Genomic DNA, 18622 nt, shown 5'->3' with positions numbered 1-18622 from the left:
AATGTCCTGGTCCTGGTCAATATGTTTTCCATCAGATTGCCAAGTATGCTAGCTAATACGTAAACAAATGCAGTTACTATTAAGACCAGGAAAAAAACAAAACAGAGATACTTACCGCTATATGTAATTCTTGAAGTTCTAGCATGGTCAACAGGACTTATTTTATCTGAGCCCGTGTTCATGTTTGTTATATGTTTCTTTGTTCTTCCCTGTATTTTTTTTTTCAAAGTTTTAAAGAGACAAAGAAAATGTCTCACAATCAGGTAAGAACATGCATGCATAATAGTTGGGGTATTATATAAGAGATGGTATTTATGGTTAAGGATAAAGTGATACCACATTTGAGAGGAAAGAAAAAAGAAATATAAAGAGCCCTTTGAGAGGGTGCAACCACCCCCGCTGTGTGACCAACTGGCATGCTGTGAGACTCAACAGATGTAGCTTCAAACTTTTTGGCGTTAACTACATTTCTATCCAGCCTTCCATGTTGTCTCATCAGTGTGTTGGGACTTGATCCACATTACAACAAACAAAAGCCAAAGTTGAATGAAACAGAGGAGGGCTAAATGCCCTCGTATTTCTCAGTTTACCAGTGCTGCCATTCTCAATTCACTCCTTACCAAAAGCCTAGTTTTTTTTTTTTTTTTTTTTTTTTTTTTTTTTGGAGATGGAGTCTCACTCTGTTGCCCAGGCTAGAGTGCATTGGCGCAATCTTGGCTCACTGCACCCTCCACCTCCTGGGTTCAAGCAATTTATCGGCCTCAGCCTCCCGAGTAGCTGGGATTGCAGGTGTGCACCACCACACGCGGCTACTTTTTGTATTTTTAGTAGAGAAAGGGTTTCACCATGTTGGCCAGACTGGTCTCAAACTTCTGACCTCATAATCCACCACCTCAGCCTCCCAAAGTGCTGGGATTACAGGCGTGAGCCACCACTCCCGGCTGACTATTTACAAGTAACTTATAAATAAATAGCACCTCCAGAAAATCCCCCAAACTTAAAAGACTCCTCTGTTCATCCATGGTGGGCAACCCCTTGTGATGAATATTCATGATGCACCTTACAGGGAGCTATAATCTCATCTTTTTCTGGTTCTCTTATCTCTGAGGTCTCTCTTTTGCCCAGTTTTTTCAGGACTGCCAAAATCCGGCTTGCCCTCCTTAGAAGTCCCTTGAGCAACCTAGTAATGTTTTTACTCAGCTTGGATTCTCTCTGGAATGAGTCGCCACTGTCATTATCTGTCCAAAGTCCCAGGTGGTTTGTCTAACCCATGGGCCCATGAAATAACTGGCATTATTTCCTCGTGGTCAGAGAAGTCAAGGACCCTGAAAGCCTACAGACCAGGACCTGTGAATTGCCTAATCAAATAAAGGATGTCAGCATTAAATCCCATTCGAGGAGCTCTCCATGGATAGGGCACCCCTCACTGCCATGGAATGGCATGCCACTCAGTTAAAGGTGTTCTGGGGAATATAAAGATAAATGATCTCCAGAATTTGGGCTCCGGGAGTTTACAGTCTGAAACAGTCTAGCAGGAAATACTAATCAAACACCTACTATGACACAGGAACTGTGTTCTTTGTTTTGAAAGGTATGAAAAAGGACAACACATGCTGTCTTCAAGAAGCTTTAGTTAAGATCTTTGAGGATTAAATACCAAGTGAGTGAATAAACTCTTGAGGAGTTTTTTAAAACAGAAAGGATAACTTTAAAGCAGTGGGCTCCAGATTATTGATCATGCAGTGATATTAGTAACATAATTTTGAATAGTCACACCATTTAAATACATACTAAAAATACGTGCCCTCTTTTTCTTAAATACAAACTTTAACAGGATGAGATCAACTTGAAATATATTCTTAAAATAATTTTAAATTTCATTTTACCTATTATTAACAAAACAAAAATATTTTTGTTGCTATCAAAATGTTATACTGATTTAAGTGTTTTTAGTAGTGTTTTAAGGAGGGCCAAGCAATTGAGTTTGTATACTTGTTTTCAAAAATCTTGGGGTTTTTTTTAAGCACTTGTGATAAGTAATTTAAAGTTCTCGTTCTGAATTCAGTTTGTTTCAATACTTGTTGTTAGCAGATGTTGTAGGATAAAGAATATTTCACATACACATAGATTCAAAAGAATAAAGTAGATTGTTGACTGTGCTTAAATCAGTACTATTTTTTTTCCAATCTCATCTATCAGTTAAACAAGATTTTTGTTGAAACTTGGCAAACCATCCTCTTTATTAACAATTAGATGGTCCATATTTTTTAGTCCAACTCTTCATTTGAAAGTCAGTTCTGTTTACAAGGTATTCAGATTTGCAGATTAAAGGGATTTATAGGCTATATTGTTTTCAGCAACAAAATTGCCAAATGGTGGAAACATTTGCAATAAATTTCCAAAGCTGCTCTTTCTATAGCATGAGTTTCTTTCCAAACACGGTTACTTTCTGACCCAGTTTACTGTAAAGGGACATTAAGTGTTTTGTTGTTTATCATCTGCAGGGCAACATTACTGACAGCCTAGAAGAGTTAAGAAAATTTGGAACCCTTGTCTTTTTGTACAAGAAAACGGCCAAATTCATCTTTGAAAGTGGCCACTCGTGTATACAGTTTGGTGTGAAATAACCAACAGAACTCTGTGTGGTATATAAAATATTGTATGGGTCTTCTTCATCTCATTACAAAGTATTTTGAAATTTTTTTCTGTTGAAAAGTCTTGCTTTTCTAAAATTACCACGTGAGCTGGCCTGCTACAAATTTAAAATATAGGACACTGACAGCACCCTGAAAGCAACTAACCAGTGAGATCCCCTGTCAACCTCTTGAATGCACATGGCCTCCTCTTCTCCCAGGAATCTCATGCCCAAGTGTAACAGGTGACCTGTCATCTGATGGGCAGCGCAAGTCAGGGCATGGCTGCAGTTCCGTTTATTAAGCATGAGGATTATTTAGGTAAAATATAAATAATGTAAATACAAATTATTAATGTGTTCTTTCTGCAGCCCAGTAAATTGTCTGGCTTCCTCTGGAGGGAATGTGCACTTGGGAAGCTGCTGGTTTAATTTAGAGAGGCAGAGAGGAGGTGAACAGTGTGGGCAAGGTGGCAGGGGCAGGAGAGCACTAGGCCGATTTCTAAATCCAACACCATTCCTGAGAAGATTAGGGAGCTGCTCTGGGACACTAACTATTTGGTGGCCTAGCCCACTTCAGAGCTCACACACATAAACATGCTCACACCTACATACCCCACTGCTTCACCTGTCCATCAGCCAGTCTGCCCACCTCTCCTCCTACCTTGTCCCAAGAAAAAATGTGAAATAGGAATAGAACACAGACCAGAGTCCTTCAAGCCATTGCAACTGAGATAAAAAGTTCTTTCACAATAAACCCCTAAGAATAAGTTGTTGAATAGTCAAGCAGTTACTATACTTCAAACAAGCTACTCATGTTTTCAAAGAAACCCCAAAGTATGTTAAGATGATATTAAGAACAGAATGAAAACACCATCATATTATGACAAATCCCCCACATCTGCTAACTCTTAATTCTAAATTGCTGCTTTAAACTTAGCAGTCCTCTAGCACTTGTGTTGATAACAAGCAGCAACTCGGATGCCCCCTACCTTGCAGAGGCCTCACCAGCAGAGGCAACTTGCCATCTTTTTCAAAAGAGCTTTTAAGGCCAGTACTATAGAAGGTTAATTTAAATTCTAAGGATGGAAGAAGAAAGTTTGCATGCCAAGGCAGGTTACCTCATTCTCCCCATTAAAAATAAAAAGCAGCATTAGGAATATAAGAGACCATTACCAAGGCAAGCACAAGTACAAAGTAAAATAAATAAATAAAATGCAGAATTTATATTGGAGAACATGAGACAATTGAATGCCATTGAGCTTGTATTTGCTGACCACATAGTATGCACCAGATCAGGTACTGCTGTATCGATGGGCCTGTGCTGGGAACTCTGAAAGTAGAGAAAAAAAGGTGTGGCCTTTGCCTTCAGAGAATCTTCTGACATGTATCAGCACACAAAGCAATTCACACTGCAACTCTCCGCCTTGATTAAAGCACAGGATATTCCAGCTCTATCTGCCCTGAAATGCACCCCAACTCCAGGCAGTTCAGCCTTCCTCAACATCTTTCCACCTCCCCTTAGGAACATTCAAACAGCAAGAAAAACTCTAAGGAGTCTAGAGGTGAATTTGCCTCCCTCCACAATCCACCCAAAGCTTTCTTGTAAAATAGGGTGTGTCTTGTACATGGGCAAAGTACAGTCTACAAACATGGGTATCTATTTCTTGGGAATCTTCTATATAACTAAGCCTTGTTAGCCTTTGTCTCAGGGGGCCTACTATACATACAAATTCTGCATCCAAAAAGCAGTGCTAAGTCCATTCTCTAGTTACCATAACCGACTTGACAAAATCAACAGAATGCTGATGAGCCAATCTTCTGATAATGGGAGTGAAAAGATAGAATGTCTAGATCTGGACCAAAACCAGCTCAACCATTTGCATGGCAATTTCAAATATAGATAGGGTCTGAAAGAAAATTTGTATTGCTGAGTTATGAAGAAATGAATTTGCATTTTGCCTGGGCCACTCAATAATTATTCTTTAAAACTAACAAAGAGCAGGCAAGATATAGGACAATTATAGGAAGGAGAGCAAATATGGAATCAATCTTGCAGCAAGAGCCCAGAAATGACTGTCCAATAATGAAACGATTTGAAGAGAGAAAAATCTGTAAACATTTAGAGGGACAGTGAAATCATAAGCAATAAGGAGAAAGATCTGTGAATATCAAACGCTGCCAAGTCCGAAGTTCTCCCCACACACTAATATTTTAGAATTATTCAATGAATAAATGTTTTAGAAAGCCGCCCCACATCTGGGGATGCAACTGCTAATGAGTATAGAAAAGAATTATGGCAAACTAAATATAGAAGGGAACTTCCAAGAGCATCTGGTTCCACCATCCAGTGTAACAGATGAAGAAACAGAGATGGAGGAGTTAAGGGACTTATCTCAGTTCACCTTGTTTTCCAGCTTCTTCTACACACAGTCATTTCTACTATACCATACTCTGCTATTGTTCACACAGAGGGATAACAAATCTGAACTGAAAGTTTGGATAACAAACATAAAGGAAAAATAAATGAAATTCAGATGTTCAGTAGATATGAAAAACCCCAAAGATTATAATGTGCAAAAGACAGAGGGATACTGTCATAATACCTGATGCCATCAATGGAGATTGGCTCATGACATATATTTATTTATGCAGGTGGTGAAAGCATAAAACACAGAGAACTCATTCATGTTTCTATGCCATTAAAACAGGAGGGCAGCTACAAGCTAAGCCTTCTAGGGAGATGGTGGATGCATGACCTTCATTGAGGACATCTCTTATTCTTCAAAAAGTATTTAGGTAAAATAAAGCCCCAAGAGAGTGAAAATTAGAGCACTGTCCAGCCCTAAGATTTTAAGATGCTTTATTGCCACTTATTTATAGTTTTTTAACATTGTGTTATGGAAAATGTCAGACATACATCAAAGTAAGCAGAATAGCATTAACAAACCTCATGTACCCATCAATATCAACTTCAGCTTCAACAATATCAACTTACAGTCAATCTTGTTTCATCAATACTTCCACTTACCTCCTCCCTTCCTTAGTATTTTAAAGTCAATCCCAGATGATAGTATGTGATTTCATCTATCAATATTTTCACAGGCATTTCTAAAAGATAGGTACTCAAAAAGCATAATCACAATGCAAATATCACACCTATGAAAATTAACAGTAATTACATAATATCATGAAATGCCCATAGTTCACATTTCCATTTATTTCATGATCTCTCTTAACAGTTTGTTCCAACTGTCATCCAAATAAGGTCACTTTATCTCTTTAGTCTCTTTTGATGCACAGTTTCATCTTCCCCCTGCCCGGCAATTTATTTGTTGAAGACACCAGGTTGTTTTGCCTAGAGTCTCCCACAGTCCGCAATTTACTGAATGAATCCCTGTGTGTCTTCTGTCCTCTGTATTTCAAGGTAGGTAGTTCTAGAGCTGTGCTGCCCCATAGGGTAGCCACTAGCCACACTGTAGCTATTTAAATGAAAATTAGGTGATACTAAAAATTCAGTGTCTCAGTCACACCAGCCACATTTCAAGTGCTCAGTAGCCACAAGTGGCTAGTGGCTACCTATGGAGCAGCACACACAGAGAACATTTTCACCATCTCAGAAAACTGTTGGACAACCCTACTCTAGAGGCTTAATAAAACTCTGTGAGGTTGCCTTGGGGAGAAGTAGATGTTGAGTAGTAGGTGAGTCATCCACCAAGTATTTGACTCACAGCTGATCTCCTACACAGCAGTCACTTTAAACCTCCACAACTGGACTCTGAAGATAAAATAAAAGTTCAAGAAGTATGTGTGTTTTTAAAGTTATGTAAGTAGTATACTTAAACATGTTTTTGTGATTTCCTTTTCTACTCAACTCTTTAAGTAAGATTTAACCATGTTGATATATTTATGTGTAGTTTATTCATTTTAATCGATGTATAATATTGCATTGTTTTATGTATCACAGTTGATTAATTAGATTGTTTTCAGTTTTCTGTATCATACACTGAGCTTCAAGGAACATCCTTATATAACTTTTGCCTCCTGTTATATATAAGTAAAGGAGGCAAGCTTGACATGAAATTGCTGGGACATTGAATGTGTACATCTTCAACTCTAACAGTTATTGCCCAATCACTCTCCAAAATGATTATAACAGTTTATACTCCCGCCAACAGTATGTGAGTGTTCCCAGTTTCTTACATCATTACCAACACTAGGTAGATTCAGATTTTTAATTTTTACCAATATGAGCTCATCTATATGCAACAAAAGGATTAAAACAAGCATAAAAAAGAAAGGGAAAGGAATGGAGAAGGGAGCCATGACTTACCTCAATCTGTAATGTTTTCTTTCTTACTAAAAAAAAATATGACAAAAAGTTAACATTTGCTAAATGTGAATGGTGGGCACAAAAGAGTTGTTTTGACATTTTTTAGGATTGTTTGGTAGATTTACACTATCAGAATTAATTTTTATTTCATAATCCTTTTTTAATGCAAAGACTTAAAAAGTTATTCAGCACATGTTTTTGAATATGGAATTAGCTGCTATCTGCTATGTTTCTGTTTATTTCTTTATTTTGGTTTGGAGATTTTGTTTTGGGGGTTTGTTTATTTACTTATTTATTTTGGCATTTCACATTAAAAAGACAACACATAGAGCGACAATCCATTGGTTGTATTTTCCCCAAATGACCTGCAGCTCATGGAGTATTTCCGTCAAGCTTAACTCAGTCAAATACAGTATTGCCAATTAATTGATTTACTTTATACTTCTATGCTATATTACATGTCAGCAAGGCGATTTCCTTATACTTTCATGCTATATTATATAACATATCACATAGCATTTGCTTCCTCTATGGCTGATATAAACTAAAGAGAGGGCAAACTGTAAATGAAACCTTTGCTTGGAATAGTGTCAAGTTTGTGGAGTATTACTACTGACTAGTTGCCATTGACTCATGGACTATGTGGACAAAGTAAATTATCTGTCACTGACATGGAGGTGGGCTAAGTTTTAGTATAACTATATTTGCAATGGTCACTTTAAAAATTCAAACTAGAACTCTTCTAGGGAATATGACTACAAGGCCTGATTAGATTGATTTGTCAGTCCAGAAACAATTCTTAAATCTCTTTTACATACCAGGCACCCTGCTAGGCCCTTTGAGGGCCATAAAGACAGACAAGCATTGGTTCTTGCCTCTGATAACTTACAACCAGGCAACCTTTTTCTTTTACAAAACTAACTACAAAAATTTTATTTTTATAGTCGGAAGCTCACTCTGGCTTTGTTCTATTTTGATCTTTATAACTTATTTTAAAGATCATTGAGTAGTTATTCATTGCTCGGTCAGTCTTACTGACCTTTGGCCAAAAGCAGTAACGTTTTGACCTGGCCTGTGGGACTCAGCTCTCCCCACTCCATGAAGCTGGGGGTGTAAATAACTTCAAATAAAACCCTCCTGGCAATCTGTGCTGGGCACAGCATGAGAGAGAAATGGGACAAAGCAGAGGAAAGAATCAAGTGGGAGTACCCAAGAATAAGTGAGAATGGTATCCATGTTTTAAGCATCTTTTTTCCTCCTCTCTCTTAAGATATTTATTCTGCTTCTCTATTAGTAGGTACAAAAAAAATTATGGGAGGAAACAACAAACCAAAATGATAAAATGCACCACACTCCCCTCTATGCGTAGGTCTTCCACGTGGGCTCCTTTCGGGCTGAACATGCAGCGTAAATCATAGCAGCAAAGAACTCGGTGAAGACACACTTATTATGTTTATAAACAGCCAGGGGGAGTGGCCACCTTGAAGGTGGAGCCATGGAGTCTGTGTGAGTGTACGTGCCCGTTTGTGTGTGTGTGTGTGTGTGTGTGCAGACAGGTATCACACATGCGCTTGCTCATGAACAACACAAGGAGAAAGAACGATCTGCAGGAGGAATGGCTGGCTATGTTTTGAAGCCATTCACACTTTATGCTGTCTGAACTTCAAAACTAAGCAGTTCTGAAGGCCATTTAGTGGCAGCAGTGCAGGACTTCCTGAGACAAGAAGTTCGGCTCATAAAATAGAGGTGCAGCTGCAGCTGGCCAACAGGACATGAAAAGAGCTCTTTGCAAACGCCAGCCTGGTAGGGGTAGTGTAAATGATTCAGAAACACCTGGCTGATACTTCCCTTGAGGTTCCCAGAGGATGAACTGGTTATGAAGGACCTGGTTAACTGAATGCCATCAGGCAAGCTGAGTAGTCCAGAACGCTGGGGGAAAAGCACAGAGAGATGATGCCATGATAAGGAGAGTGCTCCAGGAAATAGGCCTCCCTGTGTCAGTGGAGAAGGGTTAGGAATAAAATGGTTCACTTACATTTTCTTATTCTTGATCAAGCCAAGGCATCTCTTCTATGAGATCGATAGTATATCTGCATGATCCCAGTTGCTTGATATGGAGGCCCATGTGCCTTTTCATTCATCCAACACCTACAAAAAGAGAAAGTCTAATCCTGTGCTAAATTGAATCAGATCAAATGTCAAAAGGGTGAATAAAAAATTACCTGTATAATAAGATAAACAATGGGAAGATTTATATTGTGATTCTGCCATTGAGTCCCACGGCTCTAGGCCAGTTTACCTCAACAGTGTGAGCCTCAGTTTCCACATCTTTAAAAAGGGAACAACAATATTTCACATAATTGTTGGGAGGACTGAAATAATGTAAATAGAAGTACTTTGCATGCACAATGAATATTTGAGAAATGTTTATTTTTATTTTAATACCCATAGCATTAATTCTCCATAATCTTTATAGCCAAGTAGAATGCTAGCTGTCAGTGAAGAGGCTGGGTTGAAGGCAACCTTGCATCCTGTGCTCAATTTCTTCTCTCTTCCCCTCCTGCAGTTGGCTCCTCCCTGAAGAAGAGGTTCAAGCGGCGGGAGATCGAAGCCATCCAGTGCGAAGTGCGGAAGATGTGCAACTACACCAAGATCCTATCCACCAAGAAGAACTTGGACCACGTGAACAAGATCCTGAAGGCCAAGCGGCTGCAGAGACAATCAAAAACAGGCAACAACTTCGTGAAGAAGAGGCGCGGGCGTCCCAGGAAGCAACCCACCCAGTTCGATGAGGACTCCAGAGACCAAATGCCGGTGCTGGAAAAATGCATCGACCTGCCCAGCAAAAGGGGCCAGAAGCCCAGCCTGAGCCCGCTGGTGCTGGAGCCCGCCGCCAGCCAAGACACCATCATGGCCACCATCGAAGCGGTCATCCACATGGCCCGGGAGGCGCCGCCCCTGCCCCCGCCACCCCCACCGCCCCTACCGCCACCGCCGCCACCGCCCCTACCCCCACCACCCCCTCTACCCAAGACCCCCCGAGGCGGAAAGAGGAAACACAAACCGCAGGCCCCCGCTCAGCCCCCGCAGCAGCCGCCCCCGCAGCAGCCCCTTCCCCAGGAAGAGGAGGTGAAAGCCAAAAGGCAGAGGAAGTCCCGAGGGAGTGAGAGCGAGGTCCTTCCCTAGGGCGGGTCTGGGCGTCTGCACCTGGGGCCTAGGGAACTGATACGTGGAAAGCGCAGTGGGCGGGGGCGGAATCCCCGGCTGCAGGGACACCCACGCCCTTCTCTCCAGAAGCCGGGCAGGCAGAATCCGGCCAGACGACGGGCTGAGCCATCAGGAGCTCTAAGGAAAGCAAAGCAGGGAGACACCTTCAGAAGAAGCTTGTCAGCTTCACCGCAGCTCCCACCACGCGGCGCTTCAGTACGGCTGGATCGTCCGCAGGCGAGCGGAAGGCCCCCAGGAGGAGCAGGATGGTGGCGCTCTCCTGACCTCCCGCTGCCAAAGTGCGCCCTCGACTCCGATTTCATTTGCTGGCCAGGAAAATCGAAAGGGAAACACCCTCAATTAGGAAACATTCCAAGGGGAGAAAAGCTGCAAATTGCTCAACTGGCATTGCTGTAACCCGTTCCATTTAATTGGTTTTTATTTCTTTTGATTTTCAAGCTCTGCTAAGCTTTGGGGTACCAACGTCATCTTCAGGTGACCTGAATCTTTCCCTTAACCGTACAGTTTCTCAGATGGAATTGTGTGATCAGAAGGTGGAGTTCTAGTGATAGGCGACCTTAGACCCGCATTCATGTTCTGTGTGCCTCTTCTGTCGCACATACACTGATTTTTAGCGTTGTCTATTCCTACTTTTCCTTTGCCCGTTGTACTTCCATATATCTTTTCATTGACGTACTTGCTGCTTTTTTTTTTTTAATCTTGGTACACATTTAAATAATACAATTCTTAACCTGTGCTGTAAAGTTCAACCTTGGCATGCTGTTCCAAGAACCTGGCTTTGAATCCCAATCATTGTGAAACATACTCAGTATTGATAAAACCTTTTTAATAAGTTACGCAGAGCAGCCAAGGATATGTTGACCCAGATGTCAACCAGGCTATTTTTATACTTAAAACATGTCAGCAGAGCAGAGGCAGAATAAAATGGTTTTAATACCCCACAGCAAATAGAATAACTTGACAAGCCACCAAAAACTGACACCCCAGACCCACCAGAAAGACAAGTGTCTAGCAATGCCCTGGTACCTGATCTTTTTCATACGAATAATTGTCATAGGTTGTTCAAAAAAAAAAGGAAACAAAAAGACAATAGAAGAAGTCCATTATCCCTGGATAATTATTTCTTAAAAGCAAATGGGAGTAAGTGTTCTTATCTGGAAAAATAAATAAATAAAATGCTCAAAGGGTATCACCACTTCAATTATATCAAGCCACCTTGGACAAAGTATCCAAATTGTGGTTGCCTTAAATAAACTAAAACATTATTGTACATAATGTAATTATAAATCTATCAGTCTGCATGGATGCAAACTGTGTGTGACAAATCGTCTTTTAAATGGTCAATTTCAGCTGTACATTTCTCATCCAAGTTGTACTCTAACCATTGGTTTAGCGTGGACAGATATTCCATCTCTATTATCCATTTCCACAGCCCGAATAAAATATGTTAAGCAGGCTCAGAATGAATACGAAGAATTCCATTTCCGTAGATGTTTTCTAAAAGTCAGATTGTGGAAATTTCAAATAAGTATTTTCAATTTCCTCCCTCACTCCCCCTTACCTTCCCCAAGACATCAAACACCTGGCATGGTAGATTATAGAAAGAGACACTGAGAGAGAGAATTAAATTTTCTAATGGGAATTAGAATATCTGGTTTACCTCCAAATTAAGTTTCTTTACGGGAAGTTGGGACCAGCTGGAAATTGTATTATCATTTCAGAACACAATATTATTTCCTTAGAGAGAGAGAGAGGGATTTTTGTTGGCAACATAAGAGAATAAGTGATGGGGTATCTATGTGAGTAAATTTTTAAATTCCAAGTTAATGTGCTTGCAAACATTACTGCTCCGTTATGGCACCAAGAGTTGGTTGAAATTACCCACATAGTCATACTATTGTGCTCTGTCACCATGGACTTCACATCATTTGCTGCCCGCTAGGTCAGTCGCATTTAATATTAGCAATATGTAAGTTTAAAGGACGGCATTCCCCTCTACTTTAAAGCTTATATTCTAGATACTCAGTTTGTGACCTTGGTTGACCTTTGGCATTTCACACAAGTTAAACAGCAAAATCAAAGCAGCCATTTTTAATTCGTCATTCCCAAGCCCTGTCTGAGTGGTTCCAAAGTCACCTGAGAGGAAGGTTTAAATTAGCCCCTCTCACCCCACCATTGCTAAGAAACAGCAACCATTTTCATTCCAATTCAGCCATAAAGAGGTTTCTCTTCCTGGGTTTTGAAATCATTTCCTTCTTTCTTTCGTTTGCCCTTCCTCCTTCCTGTGTTGTACTGTCTCTCCAGCCACGTCTATAAGCAGACTCAACCTTCTTGCAGAGGAAGATGAGCTGGCACTCTGCAAACTTCTTTAATAAGGACCCAAAGTTTAATTGACATTAACCTCTAGTAGGTGAGAAATTCCAAAAAAGCTTTGGGGTACATTAGAATTTCCAAAGCCCTGAAAGATATTTCAGGAGATTAACAGCAGAGTTGCAACTTACACGTGAATTCTGGTCTATAGTGGTCATGTGAGTTAAATTCGAATCCCCTACTTGTATGACCCTAGGAATAGACTGGAATACTGCAGAGGACCAAAGCTGAGGCATGCGAAACAGCCGCTTGGAGGCGGAAGCAAGTTCGGTCACCTACACAGCTTCCTCTCTCCACCACCCAGTTCCTCTCTCAGTATCACATTATGTTATTCTGCTTTTCATTTACCTAACTCATCAGTACAACCATTTCCTTATTCTCTAACTACCCCCAATTCCTTTAGCCTCTCCCCACCTGTCCAAACTCAGCTCAGCCGTGGGCCAATGCAGCTTACAGACAGTTGGCAGTTGGTTGCAGAGCTGGGAAGAAAACCCAACTCTCCTGACCCTGATGGTGGAGGTCTCTGGGCCCCCCAACACTGTCTTCTGGGTGGGGCTGCTTTTTTTTTTTTTTTTTTTTTTTTTTGAGAAGAGGTCATTTGGGATACATGGTACTCCATATACAGCTTCACAAAATATTTCATTATTAAAGAAACCCCTTGATTTTTATTTCTCTGGTTTTTTTGTTTGTTTGTTTGTTTGTTTTGGTTTTGGTTTTAGTTTTTGTTTTCTGGATGACCTGACTTCAGTAAGCAGATGCGGACCCACTTGTAAGGAGTCTGGTTGGTGATGAGAAAAGGATGAAATCTAGATACAAAAGCCTCCTTGAAGGTGATGATGGATCTTTAATCCACTTGGCTAAGTGTCTGGAAGAGCTACTTACTCTTCCACCCCTCATCTCAAATGAGAGGAACAGAAGTTTAACTTCTTCAAATAGCCCAGCTCTGGCGAAAACCCAAGGAAGAAAGGTCAAAGGAAAGGAAAGCATGTCAGGGGCTGGTTTGTGACTTGGCAGGACCAGGAATCAGCAGCCACTAACAACCCAGAGAAGGTGACTAAGGGCTGGCAGAAGATTAGCATGTTAATTTGGCTGCTGTCCGGAGTAGGAGGCCATGTTCAATGGCAGTCAGAATTTGTGTTCTGCACATTGCTGGGTCTATAAATATGATAAGCAAGTGGTGACAGAATTATAGTATAAGGTGATGTACTACATGCAGATCATAAAGGATTTGGTTTTAAGACTTAAGTAGAAAATCCCTCTTGTAGCTTATTACCCAACAATATTCAGATAATGAGCTTTTGGAGAATATTTTTTTCCTATCACTAGAAAGATTTACCTGGGAACTGTCTAAAGTCTATACACATATTTCCAAAGCCTTTAAATACCAACTGCAGCATGGAGAGAGAGGGGTGGCAGAAGCTGAAATGCCTCAAAAGCCATTTAAGTGTTACGTTGCAGGATTTTCAGTCCTTCTTGTTATGTAAAAGTAGATAAATATAGACGTTATTCTCAACTCTACCCTATAGTATCACAGTGGTCCAAATGCCAGAGCTTACAGATAATGTCATCACAGTGCCTAGAAACTCGAACTGTAATATACCGTAGCATTTTCTTGGTGTTTCTTAAAGTTTCTTTCCACAATACCAGGTCCTCTCTGCCTCCTGTTTCTTGGAGAGTTCACCCCACTGATGAGTCTTCCTTCCCTGTTGGACTCAGTCATTTGGGGAACAGTCTTAGAAGCACATATCAACCAAGGAAGAAACTTCCTGGATATCTATTGCCCACTTGCCCAGGTCTGATAAACACTAAAGGGGGGAAATTGAAAGGAGCTGCCAACTGGTCAACGTGGAAGGGCAGTTCCACCCTAGATTGGTGTCTTTCTTTTTCTTCCTTTTTTTAAAAAAAAAAAAAAAAAATCTATTTCTTAAATAATAATAAATGCACATGATGTGTTAAATATGTACATATATATTTCAAAAGAAAAAAATGGGGCACAAGATTGTCTTACAAGTCGTGCTGGCTAATTTTTAGTTTGTATTCATAAGTGGTTTTTAAAAGCCTTTTTTAAAGTGTAATTTGCATGTTCTACTTTGATTGTATGTAAACATATTTTAGAACAAAAAATGTATTTGTATTTTATTGAATATAGAGGCAAGAAAATTGTACATTGTTTGAAATGTTCTTTTTGTAACAGTTTTTATTCATAAAGCATTTTTGTACATTTAAAATGAACATGGACTTGCTGTTATTTGAGGCGTAGATACATCTAGCATGCTTACTGTCATGCTCCTCCATGGTCTTAGATGTTGGGTTTTAAACATTTTTTTCTAAAAGAAAGCTCAGTCTTTTTCGCTACCAGATCAGGTTAGCACAGTATAGAGCACTTAACTATTAAAAAAAAAAAAAAAAAGTTAATCCTATTCATATGTTATTCATTGTGTGAAATTAAAGACATTCAATTCAGTCTAACATGAGTTGTGAATTCTTTTGTTTTATTTTCCATCTGGTTCACATCACTAAGGAGTTTAATAGCATTTGGGGGTCTCTGCTCACACCAACTGGATACAGAATCATTGAGAACATTTTAACAAACGTATCTCTTTTGTATGATACTGGGAAGTACATTCTGGGTAAGAGTTGAGTCTGATTTACTGGGTTACTGTTCATACAGTATTGCACTAACTGGCCACTAAGCCAGGGCTGATTCATAGAACCAGTCAGGCCTCTGCTGAAAGTGATCAAAGGGGACTGTAGGATGTTGAAGACCCACCCTGTCCTAAATTTTTAGAAGAGCATTACAGATAGGGATTAAGCTTTCTTACTAAATATCCCATGATGTCAAACATCTGAAGGAAGGATCCCTGGCTGCACTTAAGGTTTTACTGGAGTGACAGGAGGGACTACTTAATAAATGACAGACAGTTACTGATTACCTACCCAGTGCCTATGCTGAGCATCCTTGCCCTAAAGGGACTTACTAGGCCTGCATTTGAAAAACAAAGCTAGCAGTTTAAAGCAGAATATGGCCAGCTGTGAAAGAGTGATGGGGTCTCAAAAGAAAGGCGGAGTCTTCACTGCTTCCCTGCCTGTTTTTTCTACCCGTTCTGTTCCAGTTTTTAGTCTGTATTTACACGTAGGGTTTAAAAGCCTGTCTTAAGGACTTTGCACATTATACTTTAATTGTATGTGAACATACAGGCATTTATATATTTGTTGCCTTCTTTCTTTGTCTTACCTTTGGACGTGCGTCTTCCAAAAGCCAACAAGATAGTCAGGAAATGTTATAGTCATAACATTTCCTGCTCACTCCCCATTCCTAGCCATCAATTGACCCAGCATAACATCCACTGTGACTTTCGGTATTTGCAGCACCTGCGGTAGAATTATAGCAGTCAATGGAAGTCTTCAGGAGTAGAGTATTAGGGAGCCGTTGCAGGAGGAGTGAAGCACTGCTACCTCAGCTCGTCTCCTGAGACTCAGAGAATTTGGTCAGCAACCTCTAGTAGAATAGGACTTGCCTTCTTTTTCCTCTCCTCCTCTCACCGTCTTGCACTGAACTGGGACAATTTAAAGCATTCTATAATCCTCATTCTAACTTGGACTCATTAGTTCCATTGATATTTCTGAAATCAGCAATGACTTCCAAGAGTGGCCCTAATCCCTTCCTACCAGCTTCTCATGCAGGGACAAAGCTGTTGCCTAGAAATGGATTGGCTCAACTCTAAAGTTTTTAATCAGTCCATAGTGGAGAAATATGCTGACAAAGATTCTCAGGAAAGTTGGATGTGTCCACACATGCGGCTGGCCCAAATCTCAGTCTACAAATTGATGGGTGGGAGGAATATACACTTTTTAATTTTTCTCCAGCTCTATTTTTAGTAATTTTTAAGGCCCCATGCCACCAGCATATAGCAGAATCTTACTTGCAGAGCCAGGGAATCATTTTTCTAATCTGAAGGGGAAGGAAGAAGGGATCCTGGAAAGCCTGGCTCCAACTTTCTTCCACATTGTTTCTCTGTGCCCAATTCCTTTCAATTTCCCAAGTTTCTAGACATTTGAAGCCAGAAATAAAGTATTTTTCATGTTTTCCCTGCATTCTGCTGTCAGAAACATGCCCTGAGGGGATAAGCACAAACCAGCCTCGCTGCCTGTACTGGGGAGAGGCGATTACCAGAATAGTGAGGATGTTGGAAATCAGTTGCTACATGGAAAAATTTAACCTGTCACATATGCAATAGGGAGTGAGGACGATGGGATGCACAGGGCTGAAGGATTTGCCCACGGTCGTAAAAAGGCCCTTTACAGGTCAGATGAAATAATGAATGGCAATGAAAGGGAGTGGGTAAGTGGAAAACAGTGGTGTGTTCATTTCCATTCCTTATTACTAACACTTTCACTTTTATGGACATGCCAATGCCCAGTTTTAAATCGTTATAAAGCTGTGGTAATACACTTTTCTAAAGTGTCATAAGGGCTTTCATTTTGGATTAATTAAAGAAAAAACTAGTTCCAAAGTGTTACATTCACATATGGGAAGATTAGGAAGTAACAAATGATAAGTGTTAAAACCTCAAAAGAGTTGGAAACTATACATCCTCTCATTATAAAGCTTGATATTTTAAAGCTTAATTCTCTACTTTTTAGGGCACCGAGTACTGGAATAAGGGTCAAGTGACATGGAATATGTTCCTGCTTGGTCACTAAAGAACTCTGTATCCAAGAGCAAAAGTTATTTGAGTCTCATCTGCCTACTTTATAAGATGGGAGGTTAAACTCTCAACGGTGTCTCCAATGTTCTTCAAGTCAAAAAATCTCTGATCCTCTCATCTTTGTACCTTCCCAACAGAACCTACCTTTGATTTCCAACTTTATTCCCACCATTGTGTAAAGCCAGAAACACTCTGGGATTGTTATCTTAGCAGTCTATCCTATCCTAATACAATGTGGTAGCATGGAAGAAGTTAATGAAAAAAATAGAATGAGGACATACAGTTAAATCTTTCCTTCCTTCTTCCCTCCCTTCATTCCATCCTCCCTTCTTTCCTTCCCTGCTTGCACATTACCAGGTACCAAAGGTGGAAGAATAAGCAAGAAAGACAAGGCCTCGTTGAATTGTATTCAAGCAAACATTCCTAGATCATGAATATCCTCTATACATTCTCTGCCTATCCAAATTCTACCTATTTTTAAGGTTTAATTCCAACTTCACCTTCTCCAGGAAATCTTATGACCACAGTCCAGAAACACCTCTTTATCTCTTGCACCACTCATTTGGTAACTGCCCTTAATAATTCTACATAAGACAGAATATAATCGTACACCAGGGCTATCATATAAGGTTGCACCAGTTGCTGCCTGCACGAGGGGACTTGGCTGAAAAATTCAGGGCTGAAATCCAGCCTGTACTTCTCTTTCCAAGATCTGCTCTCTTGGTGTGGTGTCCACCCTGAGTGGGCATCTTTTTCTCATTTTCACAAAATTTCTTTTGTGAGAACAGAACTCTTAAAAAATTCAAGATTTACCATGTGTCTTTGTAAAGCAGAATAAACTCCTAGCAGAATGGTATCTGCCTCCTCTTCCCACTCAAACCATCCATGCTGCCCTCGCCTCAAGACCTCCATAGCCACTCATAAATCCAGGAGATCCAACCACCACCATTATAGTCAGCAATACTCCGTACTCTAGAAGACTCCGGAATCCATTTCCAAACTTCACAATTGCCTCAGCTGTCTGCCAGAAGTGGGAAGAAAATGACACCAGAAAACAACCTTGCACAAATGAATCAGCTAGGTTCAATGGCACATCTTAATAAGTAAAGTTTACTAAGATGCTGGCATCTGACATCTCACAAAGTCTTCAGTTTTTCAAAGACTTTTAAAATTTTTATTTTTACGTAACTGCAGAGTCACAGGAGGTTGCTAAAGAATATACTGAGTCCTATGCAAGTGTCTCCCAACTCTCCCCATCCCATGCCGACGTCCCACACAACCACAGAACAATGTAAAAATCAAAACATTGACATTGGCACAATCCATAGAGCTTATTCAGATTTCACCAGA

General features: G+C 40.3%; 1 protein-coding gene across 4 annotated transcripts in view; it reads left to right on the top strand.

Moving 5' to 3' along the window:
- SETBP1 (SET binding protein 1) overlaps positions 1-15032 on the top strand; it is a 383210-nt gene extending 368178 nt beyond the window's left edge. For all 4 annotated transcript variants that reach the window (XM_050767821.1, XM_050767820.1, XM_050767823.1 and 1 more), the window contains exon 6: positions 9532-15032. In XM_050767821.1, coding sequence (XP_050623778.1) covers positions 9532-10151 — 620 coding nt within the window. In that variant the 3' untranslated portion in view covers positions 10152-15032. The remainder of the gene's footprint in view (positions 1-9531) is intronic.
- Positions 15033-18622: the final 3590 nt, after the last annotated feature.

The sequence above is a fragment of the Macaca thibetana genome, chromosome 18 (assembly GCF_024542745.1).
Source record: "Macaca thibetana thibetana isolate TM-01 chromosome 18, ASM2454274v1, whole genome shotgun sequence".
NCBI classification, from domain to species: Eukaryota; Metazoa; Chordata; class Mammalia; order Primates; family Cercopithecidae; genus Macaca; species Macaca thibetana.
This window is presented reverse-complemented; position numbering and strand designations above follow the sequence as displayed.